We start from the raw sequence: 22,992 nt of genomic DNA on the forward strand, positions 1-22,992 counted from the left end.
ATATATATACCAAGTTATAAAAATTTTAAAAAATATAAAAGCTTCCTTTGCATATTCTTCTAAATCCTGCCTTATATAGATAGGTAACACAAGAATATCAAGGTAGTGTTTCAGAAATAATAAAACCTGAGTCATAGTATACATAATGAGTTCCTTTTTTAATCTGAGTCTGTGTGAGATCTGATTTAGCATCTTAATTAAGATCATAAGTCATTGCATACCTATCTCCTTAATTTTTGCATATCAAAATGACATAGTTTGTGGGAACTCTAAGGACTGAAGGGAGATTTAAAAAATGGCAAATATGTGGTGATTTTTTTCCCAGTGAAAATATAGATGAGTGGGCAGTTTAAAAAGGGAGAGAGAATGAGAGAGAAAGAAAACAAAGAAGGCATGAGACCTGTTCTTTGAAATCCTCTAGAGGTGTGATAATAATTGAGCTAATATGCATTGGCTTCTTATAAATTGCCTTGGTCGTTTGGGCCTTGAGTGCCTTAGAAATTAGCTTTCTTCCCATGCCTCTTCACTGTTGCTATAGTACTCCTGCTAAAGGCCTATTTGTTTGTGTTTAAGAAACAAGGACAATTTTCTCTTATATTCACTTACAGAACTTACAATTTAGTTTTGTCTTCTGAGAGCTCTGTAAAGTACCACCATTACTCTAGCAAGACTCTTGCTACTGATTTCATTGTAACATACCAGTAAATCAACACAATAATATTTACAGTAGTGACTTCCAAGTCTGAACTGTGCATCAGAATACCCATGAGCACTTTTAAAAGAACACAGTTCTCTGCCACCCACCCCAGATGTGCTTCAGAATCTCTGTGGCTGGGGATTCAGGAATATGTGTAGTTGAAAAAGACCTCAGCCTGGTGATTCAGATTTTCCAAGTGATTTAGATATGAGCAGTGGACACTTAAGTGAAAGTCTAAAAGACTATATTAGTAAATTGTTACTAGAACTTCAACGGTTTTGTTTAATAACTGAGACAGTAGGGATGATGATAAACTTTGGAAATATTCAGTGTTTTCATTCATGACTTATGTGAATGCATCAAAAATGGAAAAGTCCTAGCACCTTGTTAAATGGAATATAAATCAAATGACTGTGACAATACTGAGGGAATGTTTGTTACAAATGATGGATAGAAAATGAAACAAAATAGGGCCTCCCTGGTGGCACAGAGGATTGAGTGCAGAGCTGTGAAGCTGTCCGTAGCCTCTGCAGCACCTGCTTTATTTCCAGCCAACCAGGGAGATACCCACATAGTGTGGCAGACCTCTCCTATCTCTCCCACTGCTCTCCTCAGCAGTGTTTTCGGTCCATCTGCCTGTTCTGCTCCCCGCACTGTCTCTGGTGAATCCTCTCACCCTCCTGCACCTCCTGACTATACCCCATTTCTTATATGCATAAATAAATAAATCTATTTTAAAAAAAAAAAGAAAAGAAAATTAAACAAAATAGACTACATAAACAGCAGTGGAGAAAGTGATCACATGCCATGAAGGACTGAGCATAGTAAGGCACTGAACACAAATCTGTGGTGCAGTGTCTATGAAGAAGCCAATGCAAGACTGGGAGATGAAAGTGGGAATGCATCTTCGAAGAAAAGCAGGATGGTCTTCTGCTTTTTTATTTTTTCCTGTGCCATAGTTTTCCTGAAGCTCCTATGCCATCATCTGTTTCTCATCTTTGCAAAGTTCCTAGAAAAGATACTTGGCCTTTTTATGTCCTTTTTCTTATCTTTATTCTCCTCTATGAAGCTACCATCTCTTAAATTCCCAGCTCTTAGTATTTTGTCCTGTGTTCTCTGATATTTGATCTTTAAACTCTTTTCTCCCTTCACTCCCAGGATTTCTCTCTCTTGGTTATCACTCTTCCCTTCTCTCTATTCTATATAGGATATTTCTCTGCTGTCCCTCGGGCATTGGTTCTGCCCTACTTCATTTCTCACTTGACATGCTCTACCATGGATCTTTTTTCCCTTTGTCCAGACTTGGCTCAGTATATATCTTCACACTTTCTCTCTGAACTCGGTGTCTTATTTCCACTTGCTTCCCAGACCACTTCAGCCTGCTATCTCATAGGTACTTATGTTTAAAATATGATTCATTATCTTGCCAACTCTCTACACCCCCTCTGTTCCCTAGCAATACACCATTCACCTAGTCAACAAAGCTAGAAGAAATGTCATTGAAATAATCCCTTTCTTTACATTGATTGTTGACAACTAAACTTGCCTCTGATTCTATCTCTGACGTGTCCCTTAATGTGTTTCTTTCTCATTAGTCATATGGCTACCACAGATCCTTGCCTTCTCCCAGTTGACTTGCATTAAGTAATTTTTATCAATTTCAGTCATTCTGTGTCATTGTGAAAATGTAGGTCCGTGTGCTGTGTTCTGATTTTTCAAAAAAAAAAAAAAAGCTGAAAATTCATATTTTAATGTAAACCTGCCCAATCCTTAAAATGTTTGCAGCTAATCTATAAAAAATTTTACAATGCCATGTGTACCTTTGTATGCCACAGTTTGTGGTCTTTGATTTAAACAGAAGAAAAATATCATAAGAAAATGGCACTATGAGTGATTGTTTTTTCTGGCAAGGGAGAAAGGCTTTATATCAGATTGAAAAGCAAAATTAAACATGTATTTGAGTAAGTAAATGTGGAAAATACTCTGTGACCAAAAAGAAATACTATAAGCAAAATTTAAAATGTAAATGATAAGCTAGGAGAAGATGCTTTCCGGTAAAAATTTAGTGCATTTATTACAAAATCATGCCTATAAAGCAGTGGGGGGAAAAATCAGACTACAAAAAACTACATACCCTAGTAGAAATGAAAAAAAGGGACATATAGAAGCACAAGTGGATTATAAACATCTTAAGTTTTCTTGCAATTTTTTAATAAGGAAATAAAAAAAGCTATAATCTAGGCTATTAACCTGTTCGGTAGGTAAAAGTTCATATTGCCCATGTCATTGAGAATACTGGGAAATGGATGTGATGTTATGTAGTTGGTGGGAATGTGAAATAATGTTTTTTGCTCTTTGTTTTGTGGAGTGGAGGTGTGACAATATTGTATCAGTGAGGCTTTCATCAGGATCCTGGCAAATTTGGACAAATGAAAACAGGTTCAGCATAAGAAAAATGAAAATTCCAGGAGAACAGTGTAAAAAATATTGGAGATAGGAGTCAAAGTGAAAAAGATTGATAACTTCCCCAAATCATTAAGGATATATTCTCTGTTTTTAAAAGCCCAAAAGATCCCAGGAGGATAGATTTTGTTAAAGAAATTAACATTTAATGAATTCCAAGACACCAAAGATTTAAAAGAGATTTCAAAGACTTTCCGAAGAAAAAGATCACCTTTTAAAAAACCAATCTTCAGCTACAAAAATAGCAGCCAAAACGCCAGAATAAATTAAAAATACTAAGAAAAATGGTTAATCTACAATTCTATATTCTGTGAAACTGTCTTTCAAGACTGAAGGTGTGGGCCTCCCAGGTGGCCCAGCGATTGAGCGCTGGGTTGCGGAAGCTGCCCTCAGCCTCTGCAGCGCCTATTGGATCCCCGGCTCCTCCCCTGCCACTGGAGGAGGGTCCCACATGGCGCGCAGACCTCTCCTGCTGCCCGCTGCTCCCCTCAGCAGTGTACCTCGGTCCTTCTGCCTGCTCTGCTCCCTGCTCTGGTTCTGGTGAATTCTCTCACCCTCCTGCGCTTCTGACTGTACCCAGTGCTTGTATAAATAAATAAATCTTTAAAAAAAAAAAAGACTGAAGGTGAATTAAAAGGTTTTCAACATATAGACAGCTGGAAAAGTTTGCTACTTAACAAAACTTCATTGAAGGACTTCCAAAGGATGTTTTTCAAGAAGCAGGACATGATGCCAGAGAAAAGGTCTGAGAGACAGGTAGTTGTGAAAAAAGAAAATGACAATCATGTGGTGCAACTAAACCCCCCCAAAAAAAAGAAAGAAAAAAAATTGTTAAAATTTATTAAAATCCCAGTAAAAACTAAAATTCCGGAAGCATTTAAATATATATACATAATCAGGGTAGGGCATGTGCAGTTGTCATTAAAGCTTCCTTAGATCTTGACTTTTTTGGATGAAGATAAAAATGTAGACTAGCTTTAGACTTGTTAGATAAAAAAAGCATGCTGAAAGTTAAAATCTAAGCACTGCAAAAATAGAAAGAGATGATACAGGTTTCAAAATAGAAGCAGGAAGATGAAATGAAGGTAAACCAAATCAATCCAAAAATGATAATGAAATAGTTTTTTGAAAGAACAGGAAATGTGAAACAAAAAACCAAAACTAGATATTAAGTCGAATTTATTGATAATCACAAGTCAAGCATTCTAAGACTAGATTGTTTGAAATTTTATTCATGTGCTAATTATGAGCTATTTGTTAAATGTAAGACCTCAGAAATGTCTTTAGTAAAGAGGAAGAAAAAGTTATATTAGACAAATACTACTGCAAAAAAATTAGCAAGCTGGAGCAGGTATGTTAGTATCAATTCAAAAATCTTCAAGGCAAAGAACATTACTAAAGATAAAGAGGGCCATTGAAATGTTAAGAATGCCATTCACTGAACATCTAATTCTAAAACTATATGCAAATAACAATTTTTAATAAAATCATGCAAAAATAAACAGAACTAAAGAGAAACTAATAAATCCATGACCATAAGGGGAGACTTTTAACCCATTATTCAAGTTGACCAAACAGATAAAAAGGATATAAAATATTTGATCAAAAATAATTAACAAACCTGAACCAATGGACATATTTTAATACTGAACTCAATAACCAGAGAATACCTATTTTTATCTAGCACACAGAACATTTATGAAACTAGACCACATTAGACTGTTAGAAAAGCCTCAGAAGTTCTGAAAGAATACGATCATATAGGCTGATCACACTGTCTCTTAGAAATTAATAATAAAGAGGTACTTTTGAAAATTGAAAGGTGTATTTGTACATAATATATGGGTCAAAAAGGAAATATTAATTGAAATAAGATACTTAAAACTGATAATTAAAAGACTGCTTTCCAGAATTTATAGGGCATAACTACATGCAGAAAATTATAGCCTTAAAATGCTTATATTAGGAAAAATGAGTTAAGGTCTAACTTAAGTTAAAGAAGAAATGAATAAACCCAAGGGAAATAGAGGGAAATAAAAGATGCCAAGAAATTAAATACTTAAAAAATACATTATTATAAAGAATTTTTTAAATAGCCAAAATTTACTTTTTTGAAATAAATTATCAAGAAGAAAAGGGGGAAAGGTAAAGAGAATTATTAGAAATAGAAATACTAGTAATGAAAAATAAGATATAATTTAATATCAGAAGAAACTTAAAAATAATAAAGGATAGTAACTTATGCTAATAAATTTGAAAAATTAGGTGAAATGGAAAATTAACTTAAAAATATAAACTGCAAAATTGAGTTAAATATAAACAGAAAACATGAATAGACCCTATTAAAGAATTTGGACCACTGCTTAAAAATAAACAGTATCAGGTTCAAATACTTGTGAATGCTCCCCAAATTTTAAAAACTAGGTAATTCCCAGTTTTATGTGATTAAATAAAAGTTAACATCTCCTACTTATTTTGTGCAGTTAATATAACTTGACACTGAAACCAGAAAAGAACAATGAGAGGAAGATTGTAACTCAATATCATTCAAAACATCAGACCAAAAATTCTAAACTAAATATTAGCAAACTAAATTTAGCAACATAGAAGAAAGAATTGTGGTATCATGCAGCGATAGCTCAGTATTAGGAAATTATTAATATTTACATTTGTAAGGTAAAGGAGGACAATCCATGTACAATTTCAGTCGATGCAGAAAAATTCTTAGAAATTTAGGATCATGTCGACAAAAAGCCCACAATAAATATGTGTTCCTTTTATAATCAAGAGCACCAAAAGATGTCACCTAGCAAGAGTATGTAACACTTAACTGAAGGTTCCAACTCAAACAATAACCCAAGGGGAAATATTGGAAATAAGGAAACAAAGGTGTCTTTGTTTGGTAAATGTAGAAAAGTATATGTAGAAAAGTATAAAGGAAATATACAGAATATTAGAGTTAATAAGAGGAATTAATAGGTTTTTTTCAGCAGCAGTGAACATATAAAATTCACTACAACAGCAGTTTGAAATGTAAATTTTAGGTGTCATGTATAATGACAACAATAAAATATGCAGTAACTTTAGAAAAAAATTTAATTTGTTGAAAGATATTCAAAAAGTTCTTAAAGATGATTATGTTTGTGTTGAATGCATAAGTCTCATTATCTTAAAGATGTTAGTTTTCTCCATATTAGTCTATAGATTCAATACCTTTCTAATCAAAACTCCCGAACAAGGATTTTGCATGCAACTTGACAGACTAATATTAAAAGCTATATGAAGGTATAAAAGGCCAAGAATAACTTTAAGTACTCTTGATGGAGACTAGAAACAGTGTTAGAGACTATTAAATTGTTTTTTTAATCAATCTCAGGTAATTTATTGACTAATAAGTCAATGGAATAATATAACTTAGAGAGACCTACATAGGATGGAACTGCACTGCAGATCAGTGGAAACATTCTATTGAATACTCAGTTGGTTACTCTTTTGTGGAAAGACTCAAAGTGTGTTCCTAATCCATACCATATACAAAGCCATTGTCCATGACAATGAGGGTTTTTTTTTTATATAATCAGTTTGTAGAGCAGCATTTATGTGACTCCAATTTTGTAAAAAGAAATGAAAAAAAATATCTCTATATATATGAATTATTGTATTTCTTGAAAAAAGATCTGCTGGATAAGAAAAGTCAAAGTTGAAAAAATGTCTTTGGGTGGTCAGATTGTTGGTGATTTAATTTTCTCTTTATACTTTCTTTTGCTCTAGATTTTTTTTAATACCTTAATTACATATTTCTATTAATATTAGAATAAAGGATGTTTCATTTTGAGTTTTATTCTTTATTCTTACTTGCTTATTCCTCTAGCTTTATTTTAGAATTATTTTTGGCAGCTTCCAAAGTGCCTCCTCCCATCACAAAAAAATAATTTCATTGTGATTTTGATTGGAATTGTCTGGTACATAATAGGCACTCAGTACATGTTTGTTAAATAAATAAATATGGGAACAATTCACATCTTTATAACAGTCCTTCTAAACAAGAACATGTTATGTTACCCAATATTTTCAAGACTTTTTGTTAATTAATGTAAGATTTGTGATTTTTTTTTAAATACAGATCCTACACATTCATACAATTAATGATTTCTAAAATTGTATGATCTATTTTCCCCCACGTTGAGTCAAACTCTTCATTAAAAATTAGTGTCAGGGGCCTCTCCGGTGGCGTAGTGGTTGAGCGCTGGGTTGAGAGGCAGCCCGCAGCCTCTGCAGCGCCAGTTCGATCCCCGGCTGCTCTCCGGCCACCAGAGGAGGGTCCCACATGGCGCGCAGACCTCTCCTGCTGCCCGCTGCTCCCCTCAGCGGTGTACTTCGGTCCTTCTGCCTGCTCTGCTCCCTGCTCTGGCTCTGGTGAATTCTCTCACCCTCCTGTGCTTCTGACTGTACCCAGTGCTTGTATGAATAAATAAATAAATCTTTAAAAAAAAAAAATAGTGTCAGTACTTAGACATGTCAGAAACATAGATAAACCTGTACTGTGTAGTAAGGTTAGGGAGCTGGGTTTAATTATTTTAGAATAAATGACTAGATTGAATCTGAATATCTCTCTTCAAGCATTTGATAATAGCCACTTTTCCTTTAACTCTGCTGAACACAGAACCCAAGAAAATGAACTTCAACTTAAGTGTGAGGAATTTAGGTCAGAGATTGCAAACTGGTAGTATGAGGCTAAAGCAGTCTTCAGAAACATTTTATTTGGACTGTACAATATATTTTTTAAGTTTTAATTTATTACTAATTTAAAAATTGGGATATTTTATAATAATTTAGATTTCTAGCATTTCTGGTGAGACCTAAAATTTAGTACCACTATGTTCTGGTTTCAGTGGCTGCTGATGGCTGGAGTTCAGTGGTCACGTCTCCTTTGAACAAGGTGCCTGCTCTCTCCATTTGTCCACAGGCAGAACCCAGCTATTTTCCTTTATCTATCTTGCCCCTTAAGCATTTAAATTTGTAACCTCAATTCAAATGGTAAAGGAAGAGTTGAGTTGCACATGCACCTTCTCATTTGGCATTTCAGTTTTGTTTTCAAAATATGACTTACGTGTGATCATGGCTAGCAAGTGGAATGTGAACTAGATGATTTCCTAAAGATCTTTCTTGTCCTGGGATTCCATGATCCCCTTAAAATAACCCAGTGATTCATTATTATTTATCTCTTTGCACAGGGTTTGGAATCTCAGACATGAAATGGGCCCTCTGTAAGGCAGGGAGGCCACAGGAGAGAGGCTTCATCTGGTGTTCCTTATTTTAGGCACAGGGCATTTGAAAGCTATTATATCCAACAGTTCAAACAACAGCTACTTCATTTAGATAGTTTATTAAAAATCTATGTTTCTTGGGCCTCCCTGGTGGCGCAACGGTTGAGCGCTGGGTTGCGGAGCTGCCGGCAGCCTCTGCGGCGCCGGTTCGATCCCCAGCTGCTCCCCGGCCACCAGAGGAGGGTCCCACATGGCGCGCAGACCTCTCCTGCCGCCCGCTGCTCCCCTCAGCAGTGTACTTCGGTCCTTCTGCCTGCTCTGCTCCCCGCTCTGGCTCTGGTGAGTTCTCTCACCCTCCCACGCTTCTGTCTGTACCCAGTGCTTGTATAAATAAATAAAAATAAATTAAAAAAAAATTGTTAAAAAAAAATCTATGTTTCTTTCATGTGTAGTTATTTAAAGGTGGGTAAAGGTTTTGTTGAAAACTTCAGTTTTATAAGTATACAGTATTGTATCATTCCCATCATTATGCATGGCCTGGCAGATTTGTGATTGTGGGAACCATCATTTTAATATCATTTCATCTGTGCTTGCATATTATCTAAACAGGGTTTTCATACTTAATGTTAAGAACATATCTTTATAACGAAAAAAGTCGGGGGGTGGTATGAGAGAGATATCTCAGGTGATCATTTCTCAGTTTGTTTTATTGTAATTTTTATCTGTTTTGAGAAGCTTTTTTATATTCAATGTTAACAGTCTCTGATGCACCCCATAGATAATAAAGTTAATAGCACATGTGGCCAGTGATATTTACATACAAAGTCAATGAGGTGACAGAAATTTTTTTTCTAAGTACATTTGACCTCAAGTAATTATTTTAGTCATAGTGGTTTTTTTTTGTTTTGTTTTGTTTTTCATTGAACTAACCATTTTGCCTCATTTGTTTTGGCTTTAGAAAGACAGCATTTTTTGTGACTCAGAGTCCAGTACTGTCCTTATTTAAGTACATGAAATGTTATCTCAAGGGAACCTTTTTAGAGTTCCTAAATAAGTGAAATTTTTAACCCAGGACCAAATATTCCACTTACCCAAATTGTTTTCCAATTAGGGTAGAATCCTATGTGTATATTCTTACACATACTTGATTTTTGGTTCCCACAGAACAACTCCTTTCTTCAACCACTCATTGCCAGCAGTGGCGAAGGTCACCCTTAGGTGTATAACATGGTTCAAAGGTCCGCATCAAAGTTTTTTCAAAGGCTCTATCTCAGACTCAGCCTCTCTTTATGTTCTAAGTTCTCTACCCTTAACCATCTGATAAGAAAAGGTATAACTTTGCAAATGGAGACAGCTTCAGAAGCAGTGAGCTCTAACTTCATTTTCCCTGAGCAGAAAATAGCCTTAAAGCTCTCTTGACTTGAAATACTATATATGCTCCTGATCTAGCCTAGCACCAGGGACATTGTCAGTAATCCACAGATATGTCAGTTCCTTTTAACATCTCACCTAGGTCTTCAGAAGGAGAATGACAACTGACTCATGATCTCAGCCTGGGAGCAGTCACAAGTCTGAACCAGCACACAGCCAGGAGCTGCTTCTAGGGCAGCACCCAGTCGTCTGGTAGTCACCTAGTGCCCTTTCTTAAAACAAATCTGAGACTACTACCCAACCTGCTTAGGTAAACTTACATTTGCTAAAAATTTAAGTAGCTGTAAATTTCAGATTCGATTTGTTTTAGGTCATCTTTAGAACTAAATCTTAAAGTCATCTGTGTCTCAGAACTTTGAATTGTAATTATAGCTTTAGTTTGAATGGTTTTCTGCAGAGGGGAAAGAAGTCATCAAAATTAATATGTGGCCAGCATTCTAAAAGAGTGCAAGTTGAAAAAATTGTATTTAGATGACTGAAATTGTTTTTTTTTTTTAAACTTCAAAACAAAAAAGGGGTCATTCTTCAAAAAAGTAGCCTGATCTCTTTATTTTTTTTTAAGATTTATTTATTTATTTATACCAGAACCGGGGTACAGGCCAGATGTGTGGGAGGGTGACAGGATTCACCAGAGACACAGCAGGGAACAGAACAGGCAGACTGACGAAATACATTGCTGAGGGGAGCACGGGTGTGACAGGAGAGGTCTGCCATGCCATGTGGGACCCTCTCCGGCCAGCTGGGATCGAAAGGGTACTGCAGAAGCTGTGGATAGATCACAGCGCAGGGCTCAACCACCTGCGCCACCAGGGGAGGCCCTAGCCTGATCTCTTTAAAGAGCAAAGATACAAAAATAAAGGGAAATGGAGATTGTTCTAGATCATAGGAAATATAAGAGATATAATCTCTGGTTGGATCTTAGTTCATGAAGAAAACCAGTGATGTACATTTTGGGAACAGCTTGAGCAATTTCAATAGACACTGGTTATTTGTAATACCATGTTCAACTGCAATCATAGTGCTGATGTAGGAGAAAGTGTTTGTTATTGTTATGTGAGTCTGTGCTCACATAATTAGGAGTAAAATGTCATGATATCTGATTTATTTTGAAATAAAAATTTACTAATTATATGTATGAAATATGACAAAATATTAGCCATCGTTGAGTCTCATTGGTTATCACAGCATTCGCTTTCTCTTTTTCTGAATGTTTAAAATTTTTCATCATTGTGAATGACAATACTAATGAGGAAGCCTTCTCAGGGAGAAAAGTCATGGAACACAGCAGGCTTCTCCGGACCTACCTTTGGTTTGGGGAGCTTTGTTCGAGGAAAGTGTGCAAGGCAGGTGGAGCCCACTGTGAAGTGCTGTCTACCTGGTAGACCCTCCCCAGGGCTCAGCACTCCACACGAGGCATTATCTCAGGCTCCCCATGAATGGTCTCATAATAACCTTGGGAGAGGGCTTTTCACTGTGCTGCCCTGTACTGCAGACTCCCCTTGGCAGCCTTGGGAAGGCTCAAGTCGCCTTGGCTAAGAAGCTCCTGGAAAACAAGTGAACTGATTAGTTTTACAGTAAAAACTCCATGTTGGATATTTGCTCTTAGTGTCTTGAGACTGTGAAATATAACAACCCAAATAAATGACCACTCCCTTAAAACATATTACTCATTGGAACAAGTACTATTTAAAACTAATCTACTGCTTTGCTAAGACAGGATGGAATTTGTTTAACTCCTATTTGATTTTTTGTGTTACCGTTTTTCTCTGTCTATTCTTGAAAGCTCGAAATTTCTAGTAAAACCATTTTGGAGCTGCTTATTTTAGACAGGAAATGAAATAAAATTGTGGGAGAATTCTGGTTTGTTCTTAAAACTTGGACCACCCTTTCTCTTGTAAATATTATTGACTCCCTTCTCCCCCTTTAATTTTCTTGGAGACTTAATGTCCTTTGATGAACAACCAGCTGAGCCAGAAGAAATTTAGTATAATAAGTCATCATTTGCAGCTTCATTGGGGGTTGAGAGATTGTCTACAGAAAGGTAGAAAGGAGCACATCTGCTCTTTACAGAGTATTGAATGTAGGAGTCGTAGGGACTAACACTTTGGGAGCTACCTGGAAGTCAGAGAAGGACTCTTCCTAGTACTGGATAGTTGGGTGATAATAAGCAATTCATAAATGTCAGTTATTTCTAAAATTATACATACCTGGTGACTCCTGGTTAAAAGATGCTTCCATTACAATGCTGCCTTCCCTCTAAATCCAGTCTCTTCTTTCATCTAAAAGCAGTCTTCTGAGATTTAGGAGGACCACAGTAACTAATGTGAAAATAGGAGTACTTAAATGTGATTTGCAAGTGTCTCATAATCTTGGATTATCATTTTAATGAATTTCATTTTAAGGAAAATATTATTACCTTATGATTTCCATTTTGCCCCCTACACCATTCACTTACTGTCTCCAGTTTTGTGAATTTAGAACACCAAGATAGCAAGCTGGGGGTTAGTGTCTGGAGAAGGGAAGGCAATGGGCCTCTCTGCTTTCTTTGCCAAGTTTCTATTTCACTTTAGAGAATGGTGGAGCTTTGCTTTAGCCCTGAATAAATACAAAATCTCAGTGGCCTGCTGAATTCTGTGAAGAGCAGAGATAAGAATGTAGTCTTTATCACTGCCTGTTATCTATGGACAAATGAAATCCATCTCCCTAAGCATTTCAGGTCAGTGTGTTTCAGCAGTGATGATTTTTCTGTTTATATATATCAATATTATTTTGCCTTAGAACCAATACTAGTATCTTTAAATAATAAAGTTTCCTGTGACTAGTGGAATTTAGACTAAGTAGGTGCAAATCTTTTTTACATGATAAACCTGCCTCTTCTCTGGGAGGTTTTTTATTGAAACCCTAACATGAGGTCAGCTTAAAAATGATTCCCTTTAACATAATCCTATCCTGGGGTGGGAGATCAAGGGGGAAAGGTATCAATAAAATCAGTTCTCCTAGTAATTTCAGTAATAAATCATTTAGTAAGAATTTGCCTTACACAACTTTATTTTTCTACAGAGGAAGGTGTTATACTGAGATCTTATTGTTTAGCTGACCAAATAGGATTTAGTTGTCACTCAGGCAGTATCTCCAGATACCAGGCTTCCTGAACTCAAAACTGTATCTTTCATAGTCAAACTTTAGATTTAGCCCCTTCCTACTAATAACATTTTTTGCAGAGATTTTGTGCAGGGAAACTTTTCTGAACATACTGACTGAACTCTAATCTACTAGAACTGGAAGTGTGAAGTATGACCACCAGCTAAGCCATTCTGACTTAATGATTCATTTTGTTGTTCTCATAGCTCAGTCCTTTGGAAGACTCTTACTGTAAATCATCACTTTGAGAATCACTTTAAATTTTTTCTGTGTATACTTTTGAGTCTCAGGTTGTTAAGGACTCCCCCTTTATAGTCCCCCTCCTCCAGCCAGCAGTAGGACTAAACAGATGCAGAAGTCACTTCCATGCTCAGTGACCTAACGAATGACGTATTTGTTTTAAAGCACTCAGAATAATGTCATCAGGGTGCCTATTTTGTTTGATATTTTAAGCAGAAAAGGCCACATGACCAAAATGCAATCCTTTTCAAGTCTGTTAATAAATAATATACTTCATTTCAGTAAACCTGGAGATTATCCTATCATAGTTGTCACTGCTATTTTGCAGTCCCTGTGATTGAAACAATTGTGCTGTCAAAGTCATAGCTTATGCAGTGTTAAGTCTGTGATCACTGATGTTCTGAATCTTTCTAAAGGGGGTGTCAGAGGATGCTGAATGTAAAAGTGGAAATTTCTTTGTGCTCTTTATATACAAGTTTATTTCCAAACAGTCATAGTCATGGACTTTGGAGGGTCTGATGGGTCTAAAGACTCTGACAGCTCCTCACCCCTCCAACTTCATGCATAAAATACTGTCTCTAAGGACATAATTTCCTTATGGTGTCTCAGAACCTGAAGACTCTCACCCCCTTATGGGGGCCTTTTACCTCTGACTCTTCCACCAGGTACTTTGTTAGCAGGGACTATGTTTAGAGGAACATTTTTACCTGCTCTTTTTAGAAAAGGCAAGAACAGAGTAGTCTATACCTGAAAGGGGGTGCAGAAGAAGAGATAGGGAGGAACTGTACTGGTACCTTCTGTGACACATCTGAAATTCTGCTGTCACCCTTATAAGAGAAATAATTGTTTCCATTTCCTTCTTTCACTTAAAATTATGTTTGTGAGATTTTATTTCTGATATGATCTATACTTAGAGTTCATTTATTTTGGGGGGCAATGTAGCATTTCACTTTGTGATAATTAACCCACTCCCTACCTTTTTTTTTTTAAAGATTTATTTATTTGTGCATACAAGAACTGGGATACAGGCCAGAGATGTAGGGGGGAGTGTGAGAGGATTCACCAGAGACAGAGTGGGGAACAGAACAGGCAGATTGGGTGAAATACACTGCTGATGGAAGCAGCGGGCAAGTCAGGAGAGGTCTGCTGTGCAATGTGGGTAGCTCCCTGGCTGGGGATTGAATCATCTGCAGTGGCTGCGGATAGCTTCATAGGTTGCATCTTAAACCCTTGAGCCACTAGGGAGGCCCCACTCCCTACCTTTTTAATTAGAAAAAAGTTTACTGTTGATGGATATTTACATTGGTTCCAGTTTTAGACTGCTATGAAAAGTATACTATTGTGAACACTGTATTTCATGCATAAGTTGCACTTTAGATCATCAAACAATCTTTGTACTAATTTGTACTTTACCAGAAGTTCATGAGAATCCTAGTGCTCCACATTTTGCCAACACTTTGGTGCTCTCAGTCTTTTACATTTAGGACTTTTTGATGAATTGGGGAATGCTCTCTTTTTTGGTGGGGGCTCCTCATACAGTATTTCTTTTCATCTTTCTAATTAGTGTACTTGAATTAGAATCACTTATGTACAGACAAAATACACCCATCTTCAAATAGGCATTAACAGATTGTTTTATTGAGTTTTTAGGTAACAAGTTATCAGAAGGTGGCCAAGAGCCATGCCCCAGCTCAGCCTGAATTATCCCCTCTGAAGGACCTGATTTTTCAGGCCTATTAGACCTTCCCATTTATTCCTAGATGAAGTGACTGTGCCACCTCAGGGACTAGAGGTCATTCCAAGGGTTGTGTCCAGGCCTCCTGGAAGAGCTAAGATTGCAATGTTTATCCCTTTCTCTTAAATTTTGTTCTATTCATTAGCTAAATAACTTGTGAATGCCAGCGTGCTGGATGGCAGATTAGGCCCATGTCATTCAATGGCAAACAAGTTTATAATCTAGTGATGTTCTCTTTCACTTTACAGGCTATGGCTTTCAAATCACTGCTTATTTCCTCAAGAGAGAGACACGTCTTTACTGCTGCGGGCCCTCTCCGAGTGCTGGTAAGAAATTGATTTCTTGGGATCATCACACATTTCGCACAATTAGTTCGTCTTAAAGAAAGGATAAAAATTGGGGCCTCCCTGGTGGTGCAAGGGGTTAAGAAGCAACTTAAGAAGCAGTCCGCAGCTATTGCAGTGCAAGTTCGATCCCCGGGCAGGGAGCTACCCACATGGCGCAGCAGACCTCTCCTGACTCGCCCGCTGCTCCCCTCAGCAGTGTATTTCAGTTGATCTGCCTGTTCTGCTCCCCACTCTGTCTCTGGTGAATCCTCCCCGCTCCACACCTCTGGCCTGTACCTCAGTTCTTATATGTGTCTTTAAAAATAAATAAATAAAAATTAAGGAATGAAGACTCTTACTTCATTGCTAGCATGTAATTGAAGTGCTAATTAAGAGTATGTCCAAACATTTTTTCTTTCTCTTTTAAATTTTCACTGTGTGTACTTCCTGACAACAGTGAACTGGGCCACGCTGTGCTTTAGCTCCCTGCTGCATCTCAGCACTGTCAGTGAGCTTCCAGAGTGACTCCACAGGCAGTTAAACTATGAATAACTTCATCATTATCTGTGTACACCAAGACTCTGGAATACAGGTTAAGTGTGTGCACAAGAAATTATTTCCCGGCTTGGAGCCACAGAGCCTGTTCTAGATGTGTGACGAGGCCAGCTTCCCCCACCACTTCCCCCCCGGCAAGATGTCCACTGAGGAAATGATGTCAAACATGTTCGGCCAACAACAATAAAGTCAGACACTAATGACCATTCTACAAGTTGATCTGAGCATTGGAAAGAAAATCTAGCTGAACTTCCTTGGATGAATTTAGTATTTAATTTAGTATTAAGATATGAAATGGGGACATTCAAATTAATTATATGGAGGTTAACTTTTGGAATTTTCACAATTATCTGCACTTTCTTAACTTTGTCACTGGAATCTATTATTCTCCTGAGGCTTTCCGCTTTGCTCAGTTCTTTCAGTAAAATAAAACAGTTAACATTTATCTGTTAAATTACAGCCTAACTACCCTTCATAGTAGGGACTGCTGTTACCTGGATCTTTATATAAATATTGAAATAATGCAAATCTTCATGATGACCTGAACAGACTAAAGAAGTATAGGTACTGCTTTCTGCTTTTATAACCCTGGCACCAAATTTTCAAAATCTGTCATTTAGACATTCTTATTTTTCAGAGGAAGAAATAGAAGGGTGAAATACAGGAATTGTTTGATAGAAATGATCATTTTGAATTCTGATTCTAATCCACTAATGAGTTGTGTTTCATTGTTATGATATTTGTGGAGTCTGTGGCAAATGAAGAAATCTGTAACTCAGTTTCCCTTTCCATAAAACAGGAAACAGGCTACTTATCATTTTTTTAGTAAGATATTTTAATAATTAATGAATAAATATTATTTGATAATCTTGTATTCCTGGCTTTTCAAAGTTAATCTCTAGCTAGTCTGATACAATATCCACGTGGAGTCTAAGTTTAAACACACCTAGGCCCCCTTAAATGTGGGTTTCTACATGAGGAACTTAGGGGGGGTAAGACAAGAATAATAGGTTTGTTCTCAGTTTTGGAAATGAATGTTTGCATGGCGCGTAGTGGGCGGTGAGAAGCCATGATGGGGTTTTCAGCAGGATAAGTGGAGCTGATTGTTAGCACTGTTAACTTTCTTGTACTGAGTAGGATGAATAGGAAAGAATAGTCACCAAGGAGACTACAGTAGTCCAAGGAAGAGTAAAAAGAGAGTTGTTACTGGAGCATCGACTCATTAAAAAATATCAACTCATTAAGTTTTTGGTGTAATTTAACCTAAACAAGTAGTGTAAGGTGTTAACCCCATTTAAGTTGTGTGTCTGCATAATTGACACCTTCATGTTTGAGTTCAGAGTGCAGCAGATTGAAATACATTATGGATTACTGCAGTTATGCCCTCATGTTGTCATTCATTGCTGGAAATGTGTGATATATGTAAAATGCTTCACTTATTTGATTCATAATATCATTTTTTTAAAAAAAGACTGGTCATTTCTAAGAGGAAAGTTTTCTCTTTTAAAAAAAATGCCTTATTTCTGTTACATATATATGATATGTGAATATTACAAAAATATTCAAGCAGTATAACCAAGGAGAGGAGAAGACACTCCTCACCTACCCAGAAAATATACTGTTAGCATCAGTAAACATTTCTCCAGACATGGGTAGAGGCTGGGTGAATGAATGATGGTAGACAGACAGATGAGAGAAAAAGAGCTATATATGCATTTATCATTTTATATTTCTTTCATTGAATGTTGGGGAGTCCAGTTCTGGGATTGATTTAGCCTTCATACTTGTACAGCAATGGTTTTTACTTTAAAGTTGTAATAATAGGTTACTGTGACTGTGGTATAGTCATACCTTTACTCTTTCATATTTAACTATTTCCTTAGTAGTTTGATCCCTAAACCCCCATTAATAAAACTTGTGTTTTCATAGTCTGATGCAGATTGGGAGTTTGCCCTCTAGTTAAGGGGAGCTCTCTAAGACGAGTTGACCAAAGACATGATAAGTTAACTAACTAGTAATAACATTGATGAGTCATGTTTTTAGATTTTATCCAATATTCTTTCTCAGTGTGTGTAAGTCTATGTACTCATTAGAAAACAATATCCTATTTCCCAAATGTGAGCTCTAAACTCAAAACAGCAAACTGACACAGAAGGAAGGCTGCAAAGGCCCTGCCTGGGGGTTTCATGTGGTATAATAGTCCGGGGGCTCAGGTGGACCAATTTGCAGCCTCTTGGGCTTTCCCCCAGAGCTTTGTGTTTGCCCCTCCCTGTTGATGGCAAACACTGAAAGGAAGGGACCAGAAAAGACACACATGTCTTATACGTGTACAGGCTTATTGCCATCACTTAAAAACATGGGACCGAGCATTTCTGTGTTTATAATTTGTTTTCTTTTGATGCCTTTAGTAACTTTGTTTTCTTCATTTTCTACAGAACTGCGTGTGTTCCCTGACAGGTTTGTGGTCTGTGTAAGTCAGCTTACATCCAGTTGTGATATTTTGGCAATTCAGAATGAAGAATTGGTATGTACAAAAAAATTCTATAAACAGATAAGTATGCTTAACTGATGAGTTATTGTAAAAAATAGAAAAAATATTATGTTGGCTGTCATCAGTCATCTGTTGAGCAGTCAGCATTTTAAGGGACCAAAATAATTCTACCTATATTGCATTATAAATATTGATTAATTGAAATGATTTTTTTTCCTGATGACCCCTTAAGATTTAGTGAGATCAGCATGTATCAATTTTAAAAGAGAAAGCAGCATATCACAAGAACTGTGATGGTGTTTATGTAGTATTTAAATGAAATGAAGCAGTCTTTAAATGAAATGAAGCAAAATCCACATGTTTCCAATGGAAGATTTCTTTGGGGTCAGTGGCTTTTGAATTGTATTCCATGGTGAATCACTGACATTTTCATGAGAACCAGTACTTTTCCCCAGTGTGTTATTTCTTAGGCTTCATTTTTCTCTCTCACTTTTCTCATGCTTAGTCTTGAGCTCTATCAAGTTCTATTTCTGTTTCGTCGGAGTTCTCTATTCAGACAGACACAGAAAAATGACTTAAAACGTTGCATTGTTCATTTTTTCTTAAGCTTAGTATATGCTTGAGAGAGAGAGAGAGAGTGTGTGTGTGTGTGTGTGTGTGTGTCTTGCTGTGGTCACAGTCCAATCTATCTGAACTTTTATATAAACTTTTTTCATATTTCTTGGTGTATGACTTAAAACTTTAACAAAGAAGGAAAAATGTAGCAGACATAAAACCTGGATATGAAGTGTGACATGATTATTATGCTTTTAAAATAATTTATGGGAATATTAGATTACCCCTATGTTTATTATTTTTTAACCCATATGAAATTTGAAATTTGGCCCACATGGTCAGAAACAAGCTCTTATCTCATCTTAAATAAATAAATAAGGGGAGTGTTTTAGAGGCTGTGGGGGTGAATGGAGACCCAGGAAAAGTAAAGAGCAGAGAACTCATATTTAAATCTAGATTCCTTTGTTAGGGGTTGATGAGCTATTTGAAAAAGCCAGTGTGACCCTTATTTCTTCATCCATTAGAAAAACTCTAAGTGTGTACCTTAAATGAAATAAATAAAGCAAATTCAGTGAAAAGTACTAAAAGCTTGTTCTTTGAAATATTTCCAAGATGTTGAGTTACCTTAGTGAATTAATAAACACTAATGTAGTAATGCTGTTGGCATACACTTTAATATGGCTTAACTGATTCTCAGAGCAATGAAGAAATTGATCTGTGGTTTAAGAAAACAACAGCTAACTGTACCACAAAGTATTATTGCTTTCAGATGAAATATAGAAGAAATTAGATGTTTTATGATAAGTAATCTTAATACTTAATATCTTAAATTATTAAGGGTGAATTGAAACATCTCAATACATATGAAATATTATCCTTCTTGGGGGCACTGGTATTTATACAGATGTGAGTTATCTGTACTGCTGTCATATAAATCCTATAATCGGGAAGACTTTCTAAATATTAAGAGCTTTCATTCTGAAAAGTTGCCTAGTTTGAGTATTTTACAAGAGCCAGTTCAGTTTTCTTATCTTCAAAATATTCTGATATCTAGTATAACACTATCAGAATTAACCAAGTTACGTATAAGAATGCCATTGATAAGAGAATCTCTCATTGTTTTGAGTGATCCTCTAAATGTGGTCTCTGTCTCGTAAGCTACTTTTTCTCCACTTCTGTCTGTCTCTTCACATACACATTTTCCCAACCACACACAATAGTCAGCTGAAGCCTGACACTACTAAATGCCCCACCCCGTAACAACCTGCATGCTCTCCCTCCACTTGGCTAGCTCACCTGTGCACCTCCCCTTCTTCTAGGCCGACAGCCCACCCCTTCCTCAAACTTCTTGTCCCTAGAAATAATAAAATGTCCCATTTAAACAAGGACCTAGTCCTGCCAATTGCCAATCAGGTGCCTTGGAACTTATCCTCACTGATATTTGACCTCTGAAGAGCCTGAAGAGCCTGCCTGTCTCAGCTATTTAAGGATAAATAAACATTTCTTCCCTCCCCAAATTGCCGCCTTCTGAAATGAAGCCATTCTTGCTCCCTGTTGTCTACTTCAGATGCCCAGAGCTTCTTGAAAGTTTTGAATTCTTTTATAAGTATGCTGTGATAGTCCCCAAAAGTCAAGATCCATCTCCTTTTCTCTTGGTAATTAATTATTCTCAAGATTCATCTGACCTGACAAGGCTTGAGAAATTTGCTTCCTAAGTAGTTACATTCGAGTATTCTTTGGCAGCAGACTTCAGTTATTTCCCTCTAACTGCTTATTGAACTCACTCTTCCATGTTCACAAGAGAGTAAGCCAGGACCTGAACAAGGGTGCCTGACTCCTCCTGCAGCCAAGTAGAGGATTCCTTTTCCTTTGTCTTTCTTTTTTCTTTTCTTTTCTTTTTGGATCCTTAGTGTATAAATGACAATTGGTTAGGAAATCTGGGATTGCCTATTCAGAACTGGTCTGCCAGGGGTTTCTTTCAGCTCTTACACAAGGAAGCCAGCTGCACTTAGCTCCCTGGTTCTTAAGGATGACTACACAAAAGAACCGCTGTTCCAGATCAGACAGTACAAAGGGAGTAATCCCCTCCTTTGAGGGACAGAGTGAGTGTAGCCAGACTGCCCCTAACCCTCACAGCATCAGGGAGGTCTGTCCCCCTGCTATCACTGTGGGCATTTCTCTGTCCACCAAGTGAGCTGGTGTAGGGAGATGTGCCATGTAGCAAAAGCGCTGTGCTGACTTCCATGTGCAGGGATGTGGGAATCGTGATGTGTACTTTAGGGAAGAAAGGGCATTATTATAAAGTGAGTCATTGTATTTTTCTTCCTACCGTTTCTCATAAGAAATCTAGAAGCCCTTGTAGCCTTACTTTTTGACCTGTTGTTGGAAATGGAGCTGGGAAGTCTCTTTGAGAGTTTTTACTTTTAGATTTTTTTTCTCACCTTTTTCCTGAGACATATGAGGAACATAAAGTTAATTTAACGTAAGTTAAACTAAAATCTATTCCAATAGTATTTTCTGTCATATTGGTAAACCCAAATCCCTATGATGAAACTATTTTCATTCTCAGATATAAAGTCCCACAGTCTTGGGAAATTTGAATTTAATATTTTTATTTCTTTATTAAAGTAAATAACCAAATAACTTTACTGTGTAAATAACCATAGAATGCTGTATATATCTGGGACATTTCAGGTCAACACAAAGCTGCTATTCTCTTGCAGCATTAGTGACAGCCACTCCTTCTATTCTCTTGAGACCCTTCCCATCTGTTCTTAGCGTCACATTTTAAGATAATTTGCTGAGTGTTGGCTCTGTGCCAGGAGCTCTGATAACTGGAGAGGAAACAATGAAAATTAAGGAAAGTGTTCTTGTCTTCAAGAAGCTTATAGTCTGACCAAGGGTACCGAAGGTTATCCTTGGGACCTAAAAAATATAATCCAAAAAGAGCCTCCTTTTTTCTTAAAGATGTATCCATTCTGCCCCTTCATGGTTCAACTGGATCCTTTCTATCATTCAGAAGGAAAGTTCAAAATTCTGGATCACTGTCTTACTTTCAAATCTGAGTTGCAAAAATCTATGATCCTTTTGGAAATTTATAAAAAAGACGTTTTGTGTTAGTGCTGCCTAAATGTGGATGTATCCATTGAGTTATTTGGATTCTCTGCCCCATGCACCATTGGTTGTAGCCAAATTGTCAAAATAGCCGTCAAGTTCTGGAGAGAACCCTGCACCCCAGCCACGTGGTGCTGCCCTCCTGCAGCGTCATCTCAGAAGGATTACTGGGACATCTTAATAGAAGACAGTATTGGGGCCTCCCTGGTGGCACAAGGGGTTAAGATGCAACCTATCAAGCTATCTGCAGCCACTGCAGCACAAGTTTGATCCCCAGCCAGAGAGCTACCGACATGGCGCAGCAGACCTTTCCTGACTCGCCCGCTGCTCCCCTCAGCAGTGTATTGCAGTCAATCTGACTGTTCTGTTGGTGAATCAGACTGTTCTCTATCTCTGGTGAATCCTCTTACCCCCTCAAATGTCTGGCCTATATCCAAGTTCTTGTATGCATCAATAAATAAATATTTTTTAAAAATAAAAAAAAAATAAAAGGCAGTATGTTAAGTACTAACATAAATACTTCTCTTAAGTCAAACAAGCATTTCATATTAAGGAATTCTCTTAGTTTTTTAATATAAAATTGAAAGGCAAATGAGTCTAGAGAAGTCTAGAGTGATCCTTTCTAGCTTTGCTGGTGTAGTCTTCAGCTATGTGTAATTGAACCTCTGTGGGCCTTAGTTCTCCTCTCAGTCAAAAGAGAGGGTATCAAATTATCTCCAAAATCCTTTCTCACACTCAATTCTATCAGAGGAAGCAGATGAAAATATAGCTAAATAAAAGCCATAAGATAATTTTGCACAAACGAGAACCTTACCCTTAGGTTTTAAAATTGTGACTAAAAATAATTTGAAGTAGTTATAGCTTAGAAAAGATAAATAGAAATTATAAAGAAACATTTTAGGCCATGTTTTTTAGATTAGAAGAAATAAACTACTTAACACTTTCACTCTATACTAACTATAGTATGCTGATGACAG

The 22,992-nt window shown here is 36.8% G+C and overlaps 1 protein-coding gene across 1 annotated transcript in view; it reads left to right on the plus strand.

Moving 5' to 3' along the window:
• The window catches only part of SLX4IP (SLX4 interacting protein), a gene marked incomplete at both ends in the record, with an annotated part of 157,692 nt that overhangs the window by 119,568 nt on the left and 15,132 nt on the right, over positions 1-22,992 (plus strand). Inside the window, 2 exon segments of the mRNA XM_084247716.1 lie at positions 15,223-15,300; positions 18,291-18,379. Of these exon segments, the coding sequence (XP_084103842.1) occupies positions 15,223-15,300; positions 18,291-18,379 (167 nt within the window).

This window comes from Talpa europaea (genome assembly GCF_964194135.1).
Source record: "Talpa europaea genome assembly, chromosome: 11".
NCBI classification, from domain to species: Eukaryota; Metazoa; Chordata; class Mammalia; order Eulipotyphla; family Talpidae; genus Talpa; species Talpa europaea.